Here is a 26463-nt window from a genome sequence, read left to right as displayed (position 1 = left end):
TCTCTAACCCAAACTGTATACCGGACCCTAGGGCAGGCCTGTCAATGCCATTCATTAGTCAGATCACCCATCCAAACCCAACATGATCACTCGAATGCCGCAGTCAATACGCGAGGCTCATCAGATGACATACAGTAGCTGCCAATAACCTAATTAACCATCCAAAACCACAGCTAAGCGACGGCTCCGTCTTATTATACCTCGACTGCCAGGAAGGCACGGATAATTAAAGATATAGACATGATTTACAATGTATCAGCATCCCAGATAACAGTGTACACATGCTTCAGTGTGCGATCACAAGACTCTTCTGTTCTTCTGCCTCTGGGCTGCTCCTAATGAAAGATGCAGCTCATACTGTCTCCCGGCAGTCACCAGGCCTGGGCTGGAGCGGGATAGCAGATAATGGTCACATTGTTGTCTTTTTAGAATATCTTACATAAAAAGAAGAAATCTTCTGGTTGTATTCTAGAGGCTTGTCACATACGAGGACGTATTCCTGTCCTAGCTTCTTCGGTATTCCAGTCAGGCGCTCCCTCATCCAGCCTTTTCCTGTTTTATATATAACCAATTTTATTTAATCATATATTTGGGGAGGTTGTATTCACTTCCCCGAGCATTAGGAATATGAAGCACATATTTTCTACTGTAAGTGGCAGCAAAATGTCTTGATCTTCGCTGTGTGTTTAAGTTAATAGCCAGAGAGATGGAAACCTCGAATGTCAGAGAGGATTTTGTAGCTATTAGACGTGCAGCTCCCGTAATGCTATAATATATCTAACCCAAAGCTTCAAAACGGCAAGGGCTGAACGCCTGTGAGCAGGAGGGAAAAAAAAAAAACGATCAAGACAAACGGGCACAGGGGCAGATTTGCCAAAATGTGGCTCGAGAGGAAGTGGCCATTAGAGATGAGCGAAATATTGGAAAATTAGATTTGGCTGCTTCTCCGAATTTTACAAAAATGTTCGCTTTGTGGCGAATTACGTCGTCACGAAGTGGATTTCTTTGTAAGTTGTGGGGGAGCGGCGATTGTGCCACCTCCCCATCATTGTACCCCTCAGATGATGCGTTCATACATGATCGCAGCATCCCGATATACATAACAGTGTAAAATTACAAAACAAACAAAAACAATTGTACTTACCTGATCCGTTTGCTCGTGACTGGCCAGTCGCCGCCATCTTGCTTGAAGATCTGGCCCAAGATGACATCATCGGGCCAACATCACCTTTCAAGCAAGGTGGGGGCGGACGGCCCGTCGCAAGCAAATGGATGAGGTAAGTATGATTTTTTAAATTTTTATTTTTTTACACTATTTCAAGTTAAATTGATTCACTACCTTGAAGCACGAGGAAATTCGGCTTCGTGGTGAATCAAATTTATCTTCCTGGACTTCGATTCGCTCAACACTAATGGCAGTGTAGGAAGGGGAAGTGGCTTAGAGACCCTGAGGAAGATTTACCAAAACTGGTACAAGCAAAAATTGGAGCAGCTCTCCCTAGAGACCAATCAAACCGCAGCTCTAGATCTCCCAAGATCAGGATTTAGACAGAGAAATCGCTATGCATTTCAGGAGACAAACTGGCAACATTTTAAAAATGTGGAGCAAAAGATGGATTCAAACCAAGCAAACACCAACAAAAAAGGTTAAAATGTTGCATCTTGATTACCCACTGAAACTAGACAGCGTTAGAAAGCCTGTCCCCGTGTATCCTCTGCTGGTATATATGACCTCTGACGCTTTACATGGACATTTATCAGCCCCTTTATGCCAGAAAACTGGCGTCAAAAAGTCACAAAGTTGGACACACACCCTGGTTGAGTAAAATTGGGCAACTTTTTGGTTGGTTTTCAGCTCCCCCACCACCACCAGTTTTCCAAAAAGTGGATGGAGCGAGGCAAGTAATAACAGTGTGGCCGAGCTTTTCTTAGGGAAGACTGTAGGTGGGCAGAATGAGAGGCAGGCGGTTTTTAACCAAAGCTTGGGCTGAGGCTTACAAAAAATGTACTCTGTAGCATTCTGTGAGCACACACTGTAGCTTTCTGTACAAGCGGCCGTTACCCTGTGTCCACTGTAGATGGACTATTCCAGTCCCATTACCTACAAATACACATCTATATGTGACTGATAGCAACTGGTGTTTGGGAGCGGTAGTAAGAACTTTCCATCTGGTTCACTTGTATCTTTGACAGGTCAGAACATGTGATTATCTATATCTCTCTATCTATCTAGAAGACGAACTCCACGGCACTTCCGGAAAAAAATGTGCATTTATTCACCAAATAGCAGCAACGTTTCAGTTCTCTCAATGGGACAGTGACACTGCTTGAGAAAGGTCCCACTGAGAGGACTGAAACGTTGCTGCTATATGGTGAATAAACGCACATTTGTTTCGGAAGTGCCGTGGAGTTTGTCTTCTATATATGGTTGGTGGATCGCCTCTACAGCCGCTGGCACTCCTCCTTACTTTTTTACTGCTGTGCTGCCTAAAACGTTTCTCTTCTTATTTATCATCATTATCTATCTAACTATCATCTATCTCTATCATCATTATCTATCTATCTATCTATCATCTATCTCTATCATCATTATCTATGTATCTTTTTATTATCTATATATTTATAATCTATCTCATATCTATCTATTCAATTCAACTTTAGTTGCAAGACTAAATACATTTTAGCTTTGCCAGAGCAAGTGGGAAATAATTTATCTATCTATCTATCTATCTATCTATCTATCTATCTATCTATCTACAGATGATAGATAGATATATAGATAGATAGATTATTTCCCACTTGCTCTGGCAAAGCTTAGGCTACTTTCACACCTGCGTTCGGGGCTCCGCTTGTGAGTTCCGTTTGAAGGGGCTCACAAGCGGCCCCGAACACATCCGTCCAGCCCCCAATGCATTCTGAGTGGACGCGGATCCGCTCAGAATGTATCAGTCTGGCAGCGTTCAGCCTCCGTTCCGCTCAGCAGGCGGACCCCTGAACGCTGCTTGCAGCGTTCGGGTGTCCGCCTGGCCGTGCGGAGGCAAACGGATCCGTCCAGAATTACAATGTAAGTCAATGGGGACGGATCCGTTTGAAGTTGACACAGTATGGCTCAATTTTCAAACGGATCCGTCCCCCATTGACTTTCAATGTAAAGTCTGGACGGATCCGTCTGAACAATTTTCAGACTTCAAATTTTTTCTAAGTTATAATGCTGACGGATCCGTTCTGAACGGATCCAAACGTCTGCATTATAGGAGCGGATCCATCTGGGCAGACCCCAGACGGACCCGCTCTGAACGCAAGTGTGAAAGTAGCCTTAATAATGTATTTAGTCTTGCCACCAAAGTTGAATGGAATAGATAGATATGAGATAGATTATAAATATATAGATAATAAAAAGATACATAGATAGATAGATAGATGATAGTTAGATAATGATGATATAGATAATGATGATAGATAAGAAGAGAAACGTTTTAGGCAGCACAGCAGTAAAAAAGTAAGGAGGAGTGCCAGCGGCTGTAGAGGCGATCCACCAACCATATGAAGAATAGAAGACGAACTCCACAGCACTTCCGGAAAAAAATGGGCATCTATCTATCTATCTAATTCAACTTTATTGGCAAGACTAAATACATTTTAGCATTGCCAGAGCAAGTGGGGAAGATTTTATCTATCTATCTATCTATCTATCTATCTATCTATCTATCTATCCCTCCATCCATCTATCTATCTATCTATCTATCTATCTATCTATCTATCTATCTATTATTCTATATCTATCTATCTATCTATCTATCTATCTATCTATCTATCTATCTATTATCTATCTATCTATCCTTCCATTATCTATCTATCTATCTATCTATCTATCTATCTATCTATCCTTCCATTATCTATCTATCTATCTATCTATCTATCTATCTATCCATCCATTATCCATCTATCTATCTATCTATCTATCTATCTATCTATCTATCTATCTATCTATCATCTGTCTGATCATGGCTGCACTAATGTGATTGAAAACTCAACAAGTGATGCCAGGTAATCCGCCGCTGCAGGAAGAGTAACTATGAAGAACGACCCAGCGGTCACAAATGGTCCACTGGAACCTCTGCAAAAACTATCAGTTACCAGGCAGCTAAGATGGTGGCTGAATGGACCAAAATACTCTGCGATGTCACATTGAAACTGACAAAGTCCTTGCCCACAACTCGCCCCCTCTCTGACCATCACAGAAAAAGATGCGGCTCCCAGACATGGCAGCTCCCAGGGACTGAGGGCTTCCTGAGAAACAACCAGAAAAAATGGCTCAATACGAAGATTTGGAATCTGATGAGACTCTGGCACAAACCAGCAGATGTGGTGCCAGTGGTGATCTGCACACCGGGTGCCATCCCCGAAAGACCCCATGAGGCATGTAAAACGACTGAATGCTGACAAAGTCGCCATCTGTCAACTTCAGAAATCCACACTGCTGGGAGCTGCACTCATCCTCCCCGAATACGTCACCGCGTCCGAGATTCCTGGGAAGAAGTGATGAAGATGAACACTAACTGGGATCTCACACCGTGATCTACACCTTCTGAGTAATATTAATAATAGTAATAATATTATCATTAGGGTGTAGAATCGGTGAAAAAAATATGGATGACGTCTGTGTGACATCCATGTTGCAATCCGTTTTTTTTTTTTTTTTGCGGACCCATTAAATGACCCGCATCCAATCCTCAAAAAATTTGAATAGGGCCTTAGGGCTCACGCACAGAACCGTATATTTTTTCTGCATCTAATCCACATTTTTTGCGGGTCGGACGAGGACTTGTTAAAGGGTCGTGTCACTACAGCATATAGGGTTTATCATGTAGAGGAAGTTAATACAAGCCACTTACTAATGTATTGTGATTGTCCATATTGCCCCCTTTGCTGGCTGGATTCATTTTTCCATCACATTACGCACTGCTCGTTTCCATGGTTACGACCACCCTACAATCCAGCAGCGGTGGTCGTGCTCGCACACTATAGGACAAAGCACCAGCCTATGTGAGCTCCCACAGTCCCGGCCACCAGAGACGCTGGCATTTTTTCCTATAATGTACAAGCACGACCACCACTGATGGATTGCAGGGTGGCCGTAACCATGGAAACGAGCAGTGTGTAATGTGATGGAAAAATGAATCCAGCCAGCAAAGGAGGCAACATGGACAATCACAATACATTAGTAAGTGGCTTGTATTAACTTCCTCTACATGATAAATCCTATATGCTGTAGTGACACAACCCCTTTAACTTCAACGGGGTCCGGAAAAGATGCAGAAAGCACACCGCGTGCCTTCCGCATCCGTGCGTCCGTTCCACGGCCCCGCAAAAAAATAGAACATGTCCTATTCATGGACAAGGATAGAACTGTTCTACAGAGGGCAGGACGTTCTGTTCCTCAATATGTGGAACATACGGTACAAGGCCAGTGTCCGAATTTGGATGTGGATCCTTCATTTGCGGTCTGCAAAAACGACTATGGCCCTGTTCACGAGCCCTTAGTGGTATATTATTACTCATCATTATCTATCCATCTTCTAACCTTCTAACCCCAGGTCTATGTTTTTCCCCTAAAATTATCTACCTCATATTTACTGTATCTATCTATCCTCCCATTATCTATCTATCTATCTATCCATCCATCCATCCATCTATCTGTCTGTCTGTCTGTCTGTCTGTCTATCTATCTATCTATCTATCTATCTATCTATCTATCTATCTATCACACCCCTCATATCTTCCTGCAGTCCTTGGGGCTCTGGACAGTGGACATCTTGGTCACTCTCCTCTATCTATCTGGAGAAGCACCACTTTGCTGAAGTTTGGGGTGTGCCCCTCCTGTGTACCGGGGAGGGCTGACAGCTCGGGGCGGGAGCAGCAGACAGTCCCGGCTTGTAGACAGTCCCGGCTTGTAGACAGTCCCGGCTTGTAGACAGTCCTCTCATTCCTGTCCGTGTATAGGAGCAGACAGCTGGCCCGGGGCTCTGCTTGCCTGAGGTTGGAGTTCCCTCACTGACCTCTGCTCTCACACAGCCCAGGAGCGGGGCCCCCCTCTCTCTGCAGGCACAGGGCCCCTCTCTCCCCCTCTCTCTGCAAGCACAGGGCCCCTCTCTCCCCCTCTTCCCCTCTCTCTCTGCAGACACAGGGTCCATCACCCTCCACAAGTTGAGCAGAGAAGACTCTTTGCATCTTTTTTTTTTTTGCATTGCCCAAGGCTGCAGCGCGGACGAATCCCTGAGCCAGGAGAGGGTGACGTGCTTCTTGCGGATGAACACCTTAGCCGCCTTGTGGCAGATATAGAGCTGCAGTCAGCCTGCTCCTCATCACTTTGCTGGGACTGCTGCTGCTGCTGCTGCTGCGGGCTGTGTGCACCAAGCTGTGCTCCTATCACTTCACTCATTCTGTAGGCAACCAGAGGAGGAGGAGCAGGCTCGGCTCTGCTATTCCACACCACTAGCCCATCATCACCTATAGAAAACTCGCTGGAAACTAAGGAGCTGTCCAGCACTGGAGCCTCCTGAAGATGAAACTCCCTTATGTCTACCTGCTTGGATTACTTGTCACCAGTGGGCAAGGTAGGAGAGCGCTGGCATGCATGAACTAACCCCAAGTCTGCCCTCATTGTGGGCAATGGCTGTGCCTGCTTCTTTCTTTAGTGCATTGTGTATTATTGCATTATTTATTTGTGTATGGTTGGGTCTTAACCCTGTACATGCCACCAATTATTGAAAGAAATAAATTCTATATATATATATATATATACACACTGCTACTGATATTGTAGTCCCAAGTCCTGTCATATGAGCTGCTAACTTATGTGCTGCAGAGCCCAGACCTGGCACCGCCAAGCTCTCCTTCTCACCAATGCTGTCATTCATGAGTTTTGCTAAATGAATTTCTTTGATTTAGGAATGACTATTCTACTTTTGGTCTTACGTTACTTTAAGACTCATTAAAAAAAAAAAAAAAAATTGGAATATTATCGATATATATAAAACCAATTTGAAATAGTTTTTCCTTGCTAAGGGCTGAGAAGCGAAGGTTGTACTAATCAAGTCACCCAAAACATCAAGTTCTGCATGTTAATGCTGGGGAGGAAGAAGAAGAGGAGGGGGGGGGGGGGTAGGTTGATACAGCAAGGTTGAGGTGTTCTCGTTCTTGGACAGCAGGGGGAGCTCCTGCTCTATGTTTGGAGTTCAGATCCCACTTTTCCTAGTCGCCTGGACTAGGTGTTAGGATAAAGCTTTGACACGCTCCCAGACTGTCTCCTAATCATTCCTGATGCGAGGTTTGACATTTTGGACATGAATCCTTCACTTCTTCATACAAGAGAGGGCACGCGTTGAAGCCCGGGTCATCATCCTGCGTAGAGCGTAATCCCCATGGAGACCCGTTCCCCCCCCGAGAGACCCAATATACAGTATAATTGCTTCCTATGAACTACTTCATGTGGCTTGGTTGCCTTTGGATAGGCTGTGTAATGTTGTTTTCTGTTATTGAAAAGAGAAGTTGAAAGCCTGAAATGCAATTTAAAGGGTTAATCAGCGCGATACGACGGAGAGCTCGGCTAAGTTTAATCACGTCCAATAATCGGTTTAAGCCAAAGCAAGTCTGCAAAAGTGACCTGTCCCCGGCAGCCTACCGAGAGAGGGAGTTTAGAGGCCAATTAGTGTTTTGAGGAAGCAGAACTCGCTGCCATAACGAGATGTAAGAACCTGATCCATGAATATTTCAGCAGAATGGGATATTGGAAACAAGTGATGGTCAGGTTTCGAACCTACGGTCATAGCTGGGCTTTTCGGAGGCGCATGCCAGCACTACAGGGCTGCCTGATTATTAGCGTAGCAGTGATTTCACCAGGATGAATGCGGGCGTTGGAAGCATCAAGTGCTGCTCGTGTTGGCTCTGCCAGGTGGCTTGGTCTATACCGTCTCTCTGCTCCATTAATGGGGCAGCAGGGAGTCACGTTTGGAATCAATGATTGTGCGTTCAGCGTGAAAAGATCAAGCCCGTAGTTTGGGGCGAACACGGAGACAAGTGAGATCACTGGTGGCAGAAAACCAGAAGACATAGTCACCCACGGAGGGCCGAGAAATGACAAATATAATAAATATAAGGGAAAAATAAGCAGAATGATAAATAGATAAATGTGGTTGGGCAGGTAGGGTTTGAATATTTATTATTTTATTTTTATTTATTTATTTATTAATTAAAATCATTAAGACTAATAGAAAGAATCAACTTTATATCTAAATGTAATATCTGTGCTGAAGAAATGAGATACTGAAATGGTGAATTTTCATCATTTGCCCATTATATTTTAAGCCATTTTTGGTCTGAAAAAAAAAAAAACATTACTGAATAATAATAATTGTAATTATTATTTATTTCATCAATACTATTCTCCAAAAATAGAAAGAAGATAGATAGATATGACATTGATAGGTAGATTGATGGACATGAAATTACAAGGTCGATAGATAGATAGATAGATAGATAGATAGATAGATAGAGATAGAGATAGAGATAGAGATAGAGATAGATAGATAGATAGATAGATAGATAGATAGATAGATAGATAGATAGATAGATAGATAGATAGATAGAAGATTGGTAGGTGGATAGTTAGACCTGGAGCTAGTAGATAGATAGTCTTTACTACTCTATCATAACTGTGTTGTAGTCCTGTTATAGTAAATAATTTTCCACGCTTGTCTTTAGTCTGTGAGAACATCCTTACATCATCACCATTCATGATTACCAGTAACTGCGTCATCCTCCTCCCCGTACTGATGGTCATTATGTATTTGCTTTCTTATCATTATTGATACGTTTTACGCGCTCCTATTATGTTCTGAACCAATATCTCTATCATTTATTACGTTCAGTTTCAACCTAACAGTTACTGGGGATTAAGAATGATAAAGCCCTTTTTGTTCCCCAGTGGGACTCATACCCCCGCACAACACACCAGGGGGGATGTATTAGGAAGCTTTTATATTGGCTTCATATACATTGCGAAAGGATTTATCACGCCCCAAACATTCCAGAATTCTGGCTTGAGAAAGTCGCCAAATAAGGTCTTTGTGACTTTTTAAGTCCCTCGGGTAAACATTTTGTAACTTTTTACATTTTTCCGCCACTTACTCCAGTTCTAGAAAAGCGGGCAATGTTAGCTATGTTGATGAGCGTCACTCTGGATCTATCACTCAGACTTTTTTAGACTCGCTCCACTACAAGGATGACGTAGGAAAAGTGGACTGACATTTCTAGCCAAAAGTTTAAGGTTCAAAAGTGAACCAAATGTAACAATCCCCTTGATGAACGTGGTGCAGAGTACTCCAACGCAGACTACTGCAATGCTGAGTTCAAGTATGACCCTCAAGATAAATTCCTCCATTGACTTTTCACTATGTTTTTTTGGAATTTGGGAGGAAACCAGGAGAAGCCCATGTGAACTACATACAGAACCCTTGCAGCTGTTGCACCGTTTGGATTTGCACCCAAAACTCCGGTTAATTGAAATCCTACTCTGCCATATACCTGTCAAGTTAATTGCTATTTCATCTTAAATGTCACTTATGTCAATCAGGCAGTTTCTACATAAACTTCACCTACAGCGTACGGTCTATAGTATATTTTCTCGATTTATATTGAGCACAAGCAAGCAGCTGAGGAATTGCAATTAAGAGAATTTGCATGAAATGTTCTTTGAATACATTCAGTATCTTATTTCGGTTGTCTATCCGCTTGTCTGGTGACTGTATTCTGCACAGACACTCTTAATGTGGGTCTGGTTGAGGCTGATAGGTCTGTTTTTGATCAGTATATGCAGAAGGTAACCTGGTTCATTGTTCCTTACATCAATTCTTTAAATCTGATTGGATTCTACCAGTGGGAATAAATCATGATTAAAATTTGCATTATGACTCTTGCTACCAGAAGCCAGGGCTACATTCCTATTAGAGATGAGCGAATTTCTCAAAAATTCCATTCGGCCGGTTTGCCAATTTTTTTAAAAAAATTTGGTTCGATCCCAATTTATTTGCGGCGAATTTCTGGGCTGCAGAGAGCCTTTCTAGTGGTGTAGAACACTTCCCCTTGCAGTAACACGCATAGGGAGTCTGCTGTGGTAGTGAAACAATACTGTGAGTCCGTATGACATGCAGATGACAGGTGTCGCTCTTAGAATCACTGCACGCTTCACTTATTTCGGCAGTTACGTTGCCAAAACTGACCAAATAGCTCAAGAAGGACCTTAGCCTTACAGGTTAATGTTAGCGTCAAGAAGAAGCACGCTCCATTTACACCGGCGTCAGCTGATTCCACATAGATGTCTACAGAACCTGTTCTATTAAACGCTTATACAAGTAGAGCCCCCCGGACAGAGTGGAAAGGGTGTCAGCAGTAAGTTTGTGTTGACGTCACTGATTAATTTGCCCTTCCTCTGAACCGTCAGAACAATAACCCCCAAAAAAGGATCCTGTCTGTGGAGCATCCGCCTTCACTCGGTCTGCATTTGGTCAGTAATCCATCAGTATTGCTAAAGCGAAAAAATGCCTTCTGTGTTTTGTACCCACTCCTGCTTTTGGCTACCAAACAATAAGCCAATTCTGATACAAAGTAGGGACCATGTCATGCAGGTCTTACAGCTGTTACATAGACAGGATCCGTTGTGCATCTCATTTTTTGACATATCAGAAGAAGGGTCAAATAAATGATGATGTCAGCCAGGTCGAAAGAGCACAGAGTGGCAGAGTGTGGTCAGTGACAGAGTGGGGAGGTGGGTGGCAATACCAGTACCTGCAGAAGATGGTGGGTCAAAGAAGGAGCACTTGGCATCAGATGTGTGGCATCAGGCGGGTGGCAGGATCAGAAAAGTAGCTGAGGCAGGTAGCCAGAAGAAACTTGTCTCTTTTGTCAAAGTGTAGGCGTGGCACAATGTATGATCTAGTCTGATGCATCAGGCATTGGTGGGTAGAAATCCTGGCTGATCCACGCCTTATTCATCTTGAGAACGGTCAGTCTCTATACATTTTGGGTGGACAGACGAGTTTGTCTTGGTGTAACTATGGCCCCCGCCGCACTAAACACAAACTGTGACTCCACACTACTGGCCGAGCAGGGCAGCTTTTCTAGGGCAAACTCTGACGTTTGTGGCCACAAATCCAATTTGGCTGCCCAGTAGTCCAGCGGATCTTCAATGCGGGGTGGCAGGGTGCTGTCCAAATATGTCACCACCTGCTGGTTCAGGTCCTACTTCAGGTCTACCTGCTGCTGCTGGTGAGTAGTTTCTTCACTAGGTGGGTGAATAAAGCTGCTCATCAGCGACTCTAGACTCAAGTTGCTGCTGATGTAGCTGGAACTGCTCCTACCCCCCCACCCTGCCATACCAGCCATGGCAGAGGAATATGAGCACAGAGGCATCCCCCCCCGGTCAGACCTGAGAGGATGGACGATGGCGCAGATAGGCAGCGGCCAACTGACTACATAGGATGTCTCTATAGTAGATCAGTTTGTCCTCCCTCCCAGTAGATGTTAAAAAAGGCCCCCATTTTGGACCGGTAGCGAGGGTCCAACAAGGTGGCGAGCCAGAAGTCATCCCTCTGCCGAATGGTGACAATTTCGAGCATGCATCGGGCCATTTGTGCAAGTGACTCGGAGGTACTCCCTACCTCTATTTCCACTGCATAATGCCACGGTGTGTCTGGGTCCCATGCCTCGTCTTCCTCATCGCCCTGTAGCTCCACCTGCTGCTCCTGCATCTCCTCTCCTGTCACCTGTGTAGAAAAACCACCCATTTCACTACACATTGCTTGTGCTCCAATGTCCTCCTCCTCCTCCTCCAGTTCAGCCTTCACAGGGCTCATGTGGCTATGGGATCTAGGCTACACTTCTCCAGTCCCCTGACCAGCCAGATTTACCAGCATCTGTTCCAGGACATGAAGCAGTGGAATTACGTTGTTCATCCTGTAGTCCTGGCGACTGACAAATAACGTAGCCTCCTAAAAGTGCACGGCAGGCAGGTGTCACGCATGAGCTCCCACTGGCTGACATCGAAGTTACACAGGGTAGTGCTTCTGTCCGCTTGGATCATCAAGAAATCGTTTATGGCCTTTCTCTGTTCGTATAGTCAGTCCAACATATGGAGGATGGCATTCCAATGGGTGGAAACGTTGTATATCAGCCTATGTTGGGGGATGCCCTTTTTCTGCTGCAGCTCAAGGAGGGTGTGCTTTGCGGTGTACGAGTGGCTGAAGTGCATGAAAAGTTTCCTGGTCATTTTTACAATGTCTTGCAGATGGGTGGAAGACTTCAAGAACCGCTTGACAACCAGATTGAACACGTGTGCCATGCAGGGCGCATGGCTCAGCCCTCCTTGATGCAGCACCGACACCATGTTATTTCCGTTGTCTGTCACCTTGGTTCCGATTTTGAGTTGTTGCGGAAAAAGCCAGGATTCGATTTCTTGATGAAGGACACAGATCAGTTCCTCCCCTGTGTGACTCCATTCGCCGAGGCAAACGAGGTGCAGAACAGCATGACACTGCCGTGCCCTGCACATGTGGTATGCTGGAGTGGCACTGAGAAATGTCCCTGCAGTGGAGGCAGAGGACACGGTGGAGGATGAGGAGGCAGAGGCGGACATTGTCGCCGGACCAACGGCGTTGCTGGTGTGGCTGTGCAGAAACCACATTCACCCAGTGGGCTGCATATATTGACGCAGGGTCGTGGTGCCAACATTGGAACCCTGGCCACGCTTCACCCACAGATTCTACAAATGGCCATGTTCACCTCCTCTGGCGGCTTAACAAAAAACTGCCACACCGCCGTGTAGATGATTTTACCCCCAACACTCCGCACTGACTGACTGCCACCGCCTCTGCTTCCTGCACCACTACTTTACGGGCAGGTAGGCTCCTGCGAAGCGTGTTGTCTTCCCAGGGCACATTTGGCTCTCAAAGCTCCCACTGCTGCCACCATGCTGACTCCCGGCCACTAAGGGTTGTGTCTGATAAACTCACCGACTCTTGGCTGGGGGTGTCTGATGTCACTTGGGATGAAGTGGATGACCGAGTCAACCATTCAAGAACCGATAGGTTGCTGGTCAAGACACGACCGCTAGATGAGCCTGAGAGCTCAGGCCTCTCGCTGCGACTCCTGCTGCCACGCCCCCTTACTCTGCTGCGACCTGTGCCTGTGCCAGAAACATTTAGGCCTCTGCCACTCCCCTGTGCAGGGCCTGGACCTTCTCTGTCTGACATACTGTTAGATCAAATAAATAGATAAAAAGGAAATTAAAACTCCCCAAAAAAGTCTGTAATTTTCTCACTTCACCACGCAACGGCTAATAAGCCCTTTTTTCCCCCACTAATACATGCCAAAAAAGGCTTTAAAACATATAACTGCATCGCTGAACAGCAAATCGGCCCTTATTTTTTCCCACTTATACATGCCACAAAAGGTTATAGAACATAGAGTATAACTGCACCGCTGAACGGCAAATATATATATTTTTTGTGCCACTAATACATGCAAAAAAGTGCTTTAGAACATATAACTGCACTGCTGAACGGCAAATAGGCCCTTATTTTTTTCCAATGATACACGCCACAAAAGGCTTTAGAACATATAACTACACCGCTGAATAGCAAATAATATATATATTTTTTTGCCACTAACACAAGCCAAAAAGGGCTTTAGAACATATAACTGCACCGTACAAGGACAAATAAGATGTAGAAATATTTCCTTGTAATAACCCTGATAATGGCTGTATCAAACAGCACTTGCACCCTAATAAGAACGGTTTGCTGGAATTACAGAGCTGTATAATGGCAATTTGGATCCGCAGTCAGTGCTGCAAGTGTAATAGGATTGATCCTATTACCCAGGCTGTAACCTCCCCTACTGAACCCTGTTCTGCTTCAATACTGTGGAATGATTCCTCCCTATTCCTTCCCTGAAATTCTATACAGCAAAATAAAAGTTTAAAAGTCTTTTCTACCACTGTCCCTAGCGCCTGCTGACGTCTCTCCCTGCACTAAGATCACTGGAAAATGGCTGAATCCAAGATGGCTGAGGCTATATATATAGGGCTGTGACATCACAGGGCTGGCTGGCTGCTGATTGGCTGCATGCATGGCATTGTGTGTGATCCCTCGTTCCCAGAGTTCCTTGCTCCATGTCCTAACAAGTGCAGCAGCCATTTTAGGAAAAAAATGTGATTCGTTACCACGAAGCTTGAGGAAATTCAGATTCGGCGCAAATCAAATCTTTCCTGAAATTCGGATCTAATTCCAGTTTGTGAACTTCAATTCGCTCATCTCTAATTCCTATCATGAATTCTCTTGAAGTTCTAGAACTTTGTAGAAAATATTGTGTAATGGGCTTATTATCTTTGGACAATCTCCTTAGTTTAGAAGGGCCCCCAATTATAAGATGATTGCATTGTGTCCTGCTGATGGAATCTGTAGAAAAAGCTAGAAGGCATTAGTCATTACATAGTTTCTGAAATCCTGGTCATCCGTTTAATGTATGATTGTGCGTAGTCCTCCTAGGCAGTATTAAAGGGGTTATATCACTTCTGCAAATAGCATTTATCATGTAGAGTAAGTTGACACCAGGTACTTACTAATGTATTGTCTATATTGCCTTCATTTTTCATCACATTATACACTGTTCGTTTCCATGGTTACGACCACACTGCAGCGGTGGCCGTGCTTACACACTATAGAAAGAAGCACCTGCCTATGTGAGCTTCCACTGTCCTGGCCACCAGAGAGGCCAGCACTTTTTCCTATAATGTACAAGCAGGACCACCACTGACGGATTGCAGGGTGGTCATTACCATGGAAACTAGTGCAAGTGTATAGTGTGATGGAAAAATGAATCCAGCCAGCAAAGGAAGCATTATGTACAATCACAATACATTAGTAAGTGCCTTGTATTTTTCTACATAATAAATCCACTTGCTGAAGTGACACAACCCCTTTAAGGTCCTGAATGGGGAATCCCTCTTTATTAAAGGGTTGTGCCCTGAAAATATTTTACGTTTTTCAAAGCAACATTTGGATCTGAATACTTTTGTAATTGTATGTCATTAAACATGTGGTATAACCAGTGAGCTATTCAATAACACGTGTCTGTAGTGCCCCTGTGCTGTTTGATCTTTTCTTCTTCTCTCTGTCCACCTGGCTGAGGTGGTCGCACATGGTCGCTTCCATCCTTCGACTGCCACCAGCCTTATCTGTTGTTAGAAGTTGTGACCATTACATGACTCCCTCCCAGGAAAGGACACATCCCCTGAGTTGCCAGTTTCTCAAAGAGAGATTGTCATGTACTACAGGATGTCCAATTTTTATTATTTTTTTGCATTAGTCATGGGGTAACCCCTTTAAGAAAGATTTATGTAGTAAAGTATTTGAAAAGAAAAAGATCCTTAAAAGTTATTTATCCTATCAGAAACAGTCAGAGCTGGAAAGAGGATAATCTGAACTCCACTCTCCTATCTATAAGACTTTTCTTGTGCTGCACCAGTTTTATGGAATGTTCCGCCCAGACAATCCATTTAATTCCCAAGATCAAGAGCTTCAAACATGTCCTAAAACCAAATCTTTTTAGGCAGGTCTATGACATTTTATAAATTGACTTCTCTCCTTTTATTATGATTATTCCTCAGAAACTCATCCTTTCAGTCTCTCACACTCCTTGCACCCAAATGCACTTCATATCTGTACATAGACACTGGCTGGTGACTGGCCTATGCAGTGTTATGTTTGCTACCCTATTTAGTATAAAAGCAGGCTGACCCATTATACAATACAAGGACTTTTGTTTGCACATTGTTACTTTCTTAGAGTACTTTCACACTAGCGTTTTTCTTTTCCGGCGTAGAGTTCCGTTCTAGGCACTCTATACCGGAAAATAACTGATCAGTTTTATCCCCATGCATTCTGAATGGAGAGAAATCCGTTCAGGATGCATCAGGATGTCTTCAGTTCAGTCTTTTTGACTGATCAGGCAAAAGATAAAACCGCAGCATGCTACGGTTTTATCTCCGGCCAAAAAAAACTGAAGACTTGCCTGAAAGCCGGATCCAGCATTTTTTTTCTATAGGAATGTATTAGTGCCTGATCCGGTATTCAAAATACCAGAATGCCGGATCCGTCCTTACGGTCTGCGCATGCGCAGACCAGTAAAGATGTGGAAAAAAAAATAATCAAAACGGATCCGTTTGTCCGTATGACAAACGGACAGACGGATCCGTTCCTGCAATGCATTTTTAAGATGGATCAGTATCCTGATCAGTCTTAAAATTCAATCAGTTTGCATCGTTTTGCCGGCAGGCAGTTCCGGCGACTGTGCCATAGAAGCAAATGGGGACGCCATACTTGTAATTACACACTGCAATTGCTGTGGCGGGCAGGTAAACAGAGCAGAGAAGACAGAGCTTATATGAGAACTGCCTTCTCTTCAAAAAGCTGATCGGCATGGGGGCAGGGAGTCGGACCCCCCTGACCTGGTATTGATGACCAATCCTGAGGATACGTCATCAATGGTAAAGAGTGGACAACCCCTTTAAGTTTGTTTTTCTATACATTCAACCTATAAAAGTACTTCAGTATATGTTGCCACTATATAAAGATTATTATTATTATTATTATTATTATTATTTAGAGCTTAGTTACTGTACATAAAGTTTGGATAATTTGTTCTTCTAGTATATCACTTCTGCAATATTGCAACTGGCTGCTCCAGCCAGAACGAAAGGAATGCTCGTATGGAGCCATTACCCACTGCTGTTCATTATTGTAAGGCTTGGACTACACAATGTCATTAATCATGATATACTGCTTGTGGTTTAACGAGAGGGTGTACAACATTGGGAAAAGGAATTCAATGTACGGCACTGATTGCAAGGGGATCTTTGGCAGTCAATGTCTGTACCAATACCATAGACATTGCACATTGTCTATGAGGAAATACAATCTCAAGGGGACATCATAGTTACCTACGTACAAACTGATGCCATTTTCTGTATTTCTGTAACCAGCTGTAATGTAACGAAAATAGGAAATGTGATTTTAGGAAAACACATTAAAAAAAAAGTCTGAAAGGGACAACATCATTGACAATATCCTTTTTTAAAAGAATAGTTGTCAGGACATTGAAGGCCATTCTACTACTAGCTTTATTTTATTAAATATGTTTCATATTATACCATAAAATATAAAAATAAGTCATACTCACTGATTACCTGTCTCTACTTTTTGTTTCCTCTTGAAATGAGGAGAACGATCACATTGATCATTGCTTTGGCCAGTGATTGGCTGAGCGGTCATTTTCTGTGTGTCGGAAGGGACAAAGAAGTTGGGTAGAGACTGGTGGGGGATCAGCACTTTCTAAGCCTGTTTTTTTTTTTTTTTTTTGCTTTGGTCTTGATTTAATTTAATTTGGGTAGGAATCAATTCTGCCGAATCAAAAGTACTTTATATGCCTGGAAAAGTCTCTCCTGAATAAAAAAATGAAGAAATTTAGATTCTAACAAATCATAATATTTTTGAAAAATTCAGCTCGAATTTCGATTCTAAAGAATTGATTTGTTTATCTTTAAACAAGATTAAAGGAAAACTCAATTCCTAAAATAAAACCTAGCCAATGCAATGTTCTCTAATTGTGTTCTTTCCAGTCACTATCACAGTGTGGCTTCCGCATAGTACTGAATCAAAATTGCTATCTCTGTGATTCATGACACAGAAACCAAATGTGTTATCTGTATGTAAATTATCCTAGACCCCATAGATGTCAGTCAGCAGGTCCATAGTGATGTGATGACTACCCCCCACCCAGAATAGGGATGATTCAGAAAATGCAGTTGGAAATTATTCATTTTTGTGAAGTGAGATCAAATCAGAGATGGATATATTTTCTATCTACAGTTTTATAGCTTAATCATCTTTGATATTGTTCCTGGGTTTTTTATTTTTCCATAAATCAATAGTGCAGGCAAATATAATACAATTTGGAATATATCTTATCAGGGAAACATATTTTGTTCTAGAGTTAACAGCTGTTTTCTTCCTCCTCTATTTCTAAACTGATTTTTTTCCTCTGAAATATATGAGAAATCTGTCTCGTGAGGTCTGCCTGCTCACTGAAGAATCAGATTACATTATCTCATAGGAGTCTATGGAGAGGGGAGAAGGGAAGAAGGTCATAAATAAACAAGCAGACAATGTTCAACAAATTCAGCAGCAAATAGTGTTATACACTCACCTAAAGAATTATTAGGAACACCATACTAATACGGTGTTGGACCCCCTTTTGCCTTCAGAACTGCCTTAATACTACGTGGCATTCATTCAACAAGGTGCTGATAGCATTCTTTAGAAATGTTGGCCCATATTGATAGGATAGCATCTTGCAGTTGATGGAGATTTGAGGGATGCACATCCAGGGCACGAAGCTCCCGTTCCACCACATCCCAAAGATGCTCTATTGGGTTGAGATCTGGTGACTGTGGGAGCCATTTTAGTACAGTGAACTCATTGTCATGTTCAAGAAACCAATTTGAAATGATTCGAGCTTTGTGACATGGTGCATTATCCTGCTGGAAGTAGCCATCAGAGGATGGATACATGTTCTCATTCTGTTTACGCCAAATTCGGACTCTACCATTTGAATGTCTCAACAGAAATCGAGACTCATCAGACCATTCAAAATTTTTCTAGTCTTCAACAGTCCAATTTTGGTGAGCTCATGCAAATTGTAGCCTCTTTTTCCTATTTGTAGTGGAGATGAGTGATACCCGGTGGGGTTTTCTGCTGTTGTAGCCCATCCGCCTCAAGGTTGTGCGTGTTGTGGCTTCACAAATGCTTTGCTGCATACCTCAGTTGTAATGAGTGGTTATTTCAGTCAACGTTGCTCTTCTATCAGCTTGAATCAGTCGGCCCATTCTCCTCTGACCTCTAGCATCCACAAGGCATTTTTGCCCACAGGACTGCCGCATACTGGATGCTTTTCCCTTTTCACACCATTCTTTGTAAACCCTAGAAACGGTTGTGCGTGAAAATCCCAGTAACTGAGCAGATTGTGAAATACTCAGACCGGCCCCGTCTGGCACCAACAACCATGCCACACTCAAAATTGCTTAAATCACCTTTCTTTCCCATTCTGACATTCAGTTTGGAGTTTAGGAGATTGTCTTGACCAGGACCACACCCCTAAATGCATTGATACACAAACATAGAAGAGGATTCTTTACGGTTGGAGCAGTGAGACTATGGAACTCTCTGCCTGAGGAGGTGGTGATGGGGAGTTCACTAAAAGAGTTCAAGAGGGGCCTGGATGTATGTCTAGAGTGTAATAATATTACAGGCTATAGCTACTAGAGAGGGGTCGTTGATCCAGAGAGTTATTCTGATTGCCTGATTAGAGTCGGGAAGGAATTTTTTCCCTAAAATTAGGAAAATTGGCTTCTACCTCATGATTGTTTTTTTGCCTTCCTCTGGATCAAATTTGCAGGATAACAGGCTGAACTGGATGGACAGATGTCTTTTTTTCAGCCTTACATACTATGTTAATATGAGTTACAAAACAAGATTTTGTGATGCTCTGTTACAAGATATCTGTGCTAGATGTGTTTGGATGCAGTTGCAAACTGCAGACTGCCATGGGTTTTGCTAGCATGCAATGATATTGTATTAGTTTTATGAGAAATGTTAGCCCATAACCAAATGCAAGCAAAGGTAAGGATATATACTATGTCAGATTATCACATTTTTCACTTAGAGTGGTAGACAGATCACGTTGTGTCCTTGCATACAAATGAGCAAGATGATTTATTTTATATTATAGCAAGAGCATAGACACCTTTAACTATAAAACTGCAGCAAAATATTGCCCATACTGTAACAACAAAGGGCATAGAAACAAGATAGTACGCTAAGATGATATGATAGTAAAGATCTGTTAGTAATGGAACTATTATACACAGTGTATTTGTGTGATACATTTCCACCGACAATACAGTACAGGAGCTATTTTCGGCTTTGCGGCAAGGCCTATAAGGAGAAATACTATATTAATTAATTAGTATGAATCATTCAAATATGTCTGTTTATAGTGATGAACATCCTGCTACATGGGATGAGTAGAGAAATGAGAGATAATGCATAAATGGCTGAACTCCAGGTCTAATCTTTCCAAAAGGACAGTAACCAGAAAGAAATGCCTTCTATAACATCTCATTATAGAGCAGGGTTTTAATGAAGCATAGGATAGTTACTACTAGAGTTGTTGCGATACCAAAATTTTGATTCGGTTTCGATACGAAAAAAAAGTATTGTGATACTCGATACCATTCGATACCACGCTAAAAAAAAGAAAACACCAAAAAAGCCACGTGCTTTCCACATTTAAAAAAATGTTTCCCCCTTAGGGGCTAGAACCTGGGATCTTTTATTCCTTTGTCCTATTCACCCTAATAGATCTCTATTAAGGTGAATAGGACTTCTCATTCTGCTGCCCTCTACATAGTACACACAGCAGCAGGGAACTGACTATGGCAGCCAGGGCTTCAGTAGTGTCGTGGCTGCCATGGTAACCGATCGGAGACCCAGGATTACACTGCTGGGGCTCCGATCAGAAGCTGCCACTGCACCACCAATGAGGAGGAGGGGATCCTGTGCCACCAATGACTTTAATACTGGGGGGGTTGAGGGGGGCACACTTAAATACAGGAGGCGGGTGCCGGCAGCAGATCAGCGGCAGTTAACCCCTCAGGTGCCGCACCATGAGGGGTTAACTGCAGCTGATCGCAGCTCCCTGTCAGAGGCAGGGTGCCGGCTATGTTATTTTGCTGCCGGCACCTGCCTCCTGTATTAAAAGTTAAAGACTACCTTTCATGAGCAGGCTACATAGAGCGGCGCCCTTGCTGTGACGCTCTGCGCTGCAATTGGACAGCGCTACAGCAGGGAGAAGGAACGCTCAGGAGAGAAGCTGATGTCTCCTGACCATTGCTCCGATAGTAGTAATTAGAATACAGAGAAAGAGACAGTAATGGGGGCACAGCGGGTGAACGGAGCGGCGCCCAGGATTAAAAAAAAGTGCAGGGACATCCCTGGGCGCTGCTCTATGTAGCCTGGTAACTTAACAAATTCCGGACCCATTTAAAATCCTCCTATCATTGGTGGCGAAGCGCGCCCGCACCTCTCTCCTCATTGGTGGCAGCAGAAGCACAGGGGGAGGGAGAGACTGCTTCCTTCTCCCCTGTGCTGCTGAGGGAACATGAGCGGTCTGACAACAGTGCGCTCATGTACTGTGATACTAGATTGCGCAGCCTAGTATCGAAAAAATGGAAATACCGGTATCGTATCGATACGGGACAAAAGTATCGATTGGGTGTCGAAATTTCGATACCCGCAACAATCCTAGTTACTACTATTATTATTAATAAACAATTGTGTAATATTCAATTTTGGAGATGAGCAGCTTACTAGGGCTTCGTTCACATTTGTATTGGGAGCTGTGGAGCACTATTTCTCCCATAAAAATTTTGCACACTGTGATGGAATCCAATGGACAATGAGGTCCACTGAGTGCAGTGGGTTCCGACATATTATGCAGAATGACTGGGGTTAACCTTAGGTGTTTGAGTCTAAGTTTAGTTACTCGTATGAACCATTCTTGTAGGCTTTCTGTCAGTAATCCATTAGACAAGCACTACAGGAAACAACAGTGTTGTTAATTATTTTTTTTTCTTAACCTCTTAAAGACACAGGGCGTACAGGTACGCCCTGATGTCCTGTTACTTAAGGACACAGGGCGTATCTGTACGCCCTGTGTATTTCTGATCACCGCCGTGCGGCGGGCAGTGATCGGAACTTGGTGCCTGCTGAAATCAATCAGCTGGGACCCTCGGTCAATGCTGGGGGGGTCCTGTGACCCCCCCATATCGGCGATCACAGCCGATTAACCCTTTCTATGCCGCTGACCGTGGCATAGAAGGGGTTTGTGTTTGAGTGAGTGCATCGAGTCCCTACGCTGCTGTGGCGGGGACTCGATGTCTCAGAAGGCAGCCCGATGCCGTGCAGAGGCTGCCCAATGCCTTGCAAGGCATCAGGACCTGCCTTCTACGGGTGCCGAGGAGATCCAGCCTCAGGCTGAGTCTCCTAGGCAACCTGTTTGTGTACTACTCACTGTAGTACACGAACAGGCAATGCATTACAATACAAATGTATTGTAATGCATTGCAGAGAGGATCAGACCACCAAAAGTGCACATCAGAAATAAAGTAAAGAAAAAAAAAATACCCTTCCCTTTCCCCTTATTTTATAATAAAAAACAGAAGAAAAAATCCCACACATATTAGGTATCACCATAATGACCGGCTCTATAAATATATCACATGATCCACCCTATCCGATAAATACCATAAAAAATTAAATAAAAACGGTGTAAAAAAAATTCCATTTTTGTCCCCTTACATCATAAAAAGTGCAACACCAAGTGATAAAAGAGGCGTATGTCCCCCAAAATAGTACCAATCTAACCGTCATCTCATCCCGCAAAAATCATACCCTACCCAAGATAATCGCCTAAAGACTGAAAAAATATGGCTTAGAATATGGAGACACTAAAACATCATTTTTTTTGTTTAAAAAATGCTTGTATTGTCTAAAACTTAAGTAAATAAAAAATATTATATTAGGTATCTCCGCGTCCGTAAGAACCTGCTCTATAAAAATATCACATGACCTAACTCCTCAGGTGAACATCGTAAAAATAAAAAAATTAAAACGGTGTAAAAAAAAGCCATTGTTTTGTCACCTTACATCACAAAAAGTGTAATAGCAAGCAATCAAAAAGTCATACACACCCCAAAATAGTGCCAATCAAACCGTCATCTCATCCCGCCAAAATCATACCCTACCTAAGATAATCACCCAAAAACTAAAAAAACTATGGCCCTCAGACTATGGAGACACTAAAACATGATTTTTTTTGGTTTCAAAAATGAAATCATTGTGTAAAACTTACATAAATAAAAAAATAGTAACATATTAGGTATCGCCGCGTCCGTGACAACCTGCTATATAAAAATAGCAAGCGATCAAAAAGTCATACGTACTACAAAATAGTTCCAATAAAACTGTCATCTCATCTCGAAAAAAATGAGCCCCTTCACAATACAGTCGCCCAAAAAATAAATAAAACTATGGCTTTCCAAATGTGGAGACACTAAAAAATCTTTATTTCTTTTCAAAAATGCTTTGTTATGTAAAACTGAAACAAACAACCATAATTGGTATTTTCGAGTCCGTGATTACTTGCTCTATAAGAATACCACATAATCTAACCTGTCAGATGAATGTTGTAAATACCAAAAAATAAAAACGGTGCCAAAACAGCTATTTCTTGTTACCTTGCCTCACAAAAAGTGTAATATAGAGCAACCAAAAATCACATGTACCCTAAAATAGTAACAAGAAAAAAATGCCACCTTATCCCGTAGTTTCCAAAATGGGGTCACTTTTTTGGAGTTTCTACTCTAGGGGTGCATCAGGGGGGCTTCAAATGGGACACGGTGTCAAAAAAACAGTCCAGCAAAATCTGCCTTCCAGAAACCGTATGGCGTTCCTTTCCTTATGCGCCCTGCCGTGTGCCCGTACAGCAGTTTACGACCACATATGGGGTGTTTCTGTAAACTACAGAATCAGGGCCATAAATATTGAGTTTTGTTTGGCTGTTAACCCTTGGTTTGTAACTGGAAAAAATGGATTCAAATTAAAAATCTGCCAATAAAGCGAAATTTTAAAATTTTATCTCTATTGTCCATTAATTATTGTGGAACACCTAAAGGGTTAAAAAAGTTTGTAAAATCAGTTTTGAATACCTCGAGGGGTGTAGTTTCTAAAATGGGGTAATTTTTGGGTGGTTTCTATTATGTAAGCCTCAGAAAGTGACTTCAGACCTGAACTGGTCCTGAAAAAGTGGGTTTTAGAAATTTTCGGAAAAATTTCAAGATTTGCTTCTAAACTTCTAAGCCTTGTAACGTCCCCAAAAAATAAAATGGCATTCACAAAATGATCCAAATACGAAGTAGACATATGGGGAATGTAAAGTAATAACTATTTTTGGAGGTATTACTATTATAAAAGTAATAAAATTGAAATTTGGAAATTTGCAAATTTTTCCAAATTTTTGGTAATTTTTGAATTTTTTTTATAAATACATTTTTTTTTGTTGACTCAATTTTACCACTGTCATGAAGTACAATATGTGACGAGTAAACTTTCTCAGAATGGCCTGGATAAGTAAAAGCGTTTTAAAGTTATCACCACATAAAGTGATAAATGGCCCGGTCCTTATGGGGTTAAAGGGGGTTGTCCTTTGCACCTGGAAGTGGATACTTTTGTAATTGCACTTAATTAAAAATTTTCTATAGCTACTAAGTTATTCAATACAATGAATCTGCATAGCGCCACTTAATTTCTTATTTCTTTGTCCTGCTCACTTAGATGGTCGCATCAGTTTCATCCTTTAACTGCCTCCTGAGCTCTGATAGGTAGAGCATGGACACGCCTCCTTAGCTTCAGCAGAAAAGACATTCCCCCTGAGCTTTCAGCTTGATATAAATCTAGCAGAGCAATAAATGGGGAGATCTCTGGATCCATGTGAAGTACGGGGCTGGTACTAGCTTTGTCAGAAAGAGATTGTCATGTACTATATGATGTCTGATTTTCATTTTTTTGTACATTATTCATGGGATAACCCCTTTAATTCAATAGTGTAAGCAAAAATAATATACTTTGTAATATATCTTATTTTACAAAAAATGTCTTTCTCCACTCCACTTCTCCTTCTGCCCTGATCACTCTAAATTTTCTGATAAAAGGTATTGTATGCACAGGAGTCCATACACTGAGAGATCAGTTTACAGTTGCTGGCCATAGAAGTTTTTGGAGATTGAGGAAGGTAAGGAGAAGAACTAGGATGTAGTAGCAGCAATGTGATCTCTTTTTATGTGTATGCAGTGTACAGGAGGCATCCAGTATCCACCCACTCTAGAGCTGAGCTAAAGGACAACAGACAATTAGCCTTCAGAATTCATAATATGGCAACATATAGAGTATCCTCCACATACATGACAGCTTATTCTGAATAATCATCTAAATAGTTACACTGTAAAGGAGCGTTGCTGTGTAGTAATATAATATTTTATGGGTATTTCCACAGTGAACACTATAAAATTATTCTATATACAAAGTAAAATAATAAATGTATTGCATTGCTCACTTTTGCAAAAACAAACACAATGCAACAGCACTCTGCAAACGCAAATAACAAGGTAAATACAATAGTGTCATACTCCCATTCTAATGCTATGTTATAAATGTGATATTCTTGGCAATAACATTTTGTACAAAATTATTTGTGCCTGTCCGCCAACGACAAAGCAATCTTTTAGGACAGGAACCTAAACTAAATACTACATTCACTAGGTGCGTCTATTAAAATCAGGGAATGCAGGTTCCACATGCATGCCGAGTCCACACTACATTATACCTCTCCTGGTGCCAAATGGCCTCCAATAAATACAGAGAGTGCAGGCTACAGCTTTATACTTGCACTAATTAAAGACAGCCTATGGGGCGGACAGGTAAATCAGGAGTGCAGACTCCAGAGAAAAAAATGGGGGTCAGACCTTATTCAGACAACTGAGTGTTTGCGGCCCCATTCTTACGGTCATCTAAGTGAGCCCTTAGTCAGCACATCCCGATGCACAAGGTGCACATCGCCATGGCTAAAAGCATAGAAGCAAAAATAAACTCAATGTAACAGCACTCGGCAAACACAAATAATAAAGTAGATGCAATAGTGCCATACTCACTGTAGAAAACATCCCCAGCAAAGTATTCCTATCCATAGGATATGGGATAATTGTCTGATCAGCAAGGGTTCGACCACTGGGGCCCTCACTAATCTTGAGAATGGTGGCCCAGCCATGTCCCCCCATTTGAACGGAGCAGCAGACACATGTGCGCTGCCACAGATAGTTGAGCACTTGTACTCGGCTATCTCTGGCCCCCCCATAGAGTTGAAAAGGGTGGCGGCCAGGCATGCACGTCTGCCGCTCCATTCTAGTGATCGGCTGGTGCTCCAGCAGTGAAACCCCAGCTGATCAACCACTTATCCCCTATCTTGTGGAAAGTGGATAAATTGTTGTAATGGGACAACTGTGCTCCCTTGTTACATTGAGAACATTTGGTTTCCCCTGCATGAGATTACTGAATGGTACCTGATGTGCAGACATACAGATGTAGCAGGGCTAACACTCAAACTCTTAAATTCAAATTTCTTAACTCATCGTGTTATCTTGAAACAAAAGCCATTGAAAGGCAATTGAAGATGTTT

General features: G+C 42.5%; 1 protein-coding gene across 1 annotated transcript in view; it reads left to right on the top strand.

Annotated features, from left to right (window-relative positions):
- The first annotated feature begins 6058 nt into the window (after positions 1-6058).
- Positions 6059-26463, top strand: part of NCAM2 (neural cell adhesion molecule 2) — a 478060-nt gene continuing 457655 nt past the window's right edge. Inside the window, exon 1 of the mRNA XM_040423215.1 lies at positions 6059-6617. Coding sequence (XP_040279149.1) covers positions 6566-6617 — 52 coding nt within the window. The 5' untranslated portion in view covers positions 6059-6565. The remainder of the gene's footprint in view (positions 6618-26463) is intronic.

Source organism: Bufo bufo, chromosome 3 (genome assembly GCF_905171765.1).
Source record: "Bufo bufo chromosome 3, aBufBuf1.1, whole genome shotgun sequence".
Classification (NCBI taxonomy): Eukaryota; Metazoa; Chordata; class Amphibia; order Anura; family Bufonidae; genus Bufo; species Bufo bufo.
Note: the sequence above shows the minus strand (reverse complement) of the source record. Positions and strands in the feature narration are given on the sequence as shown.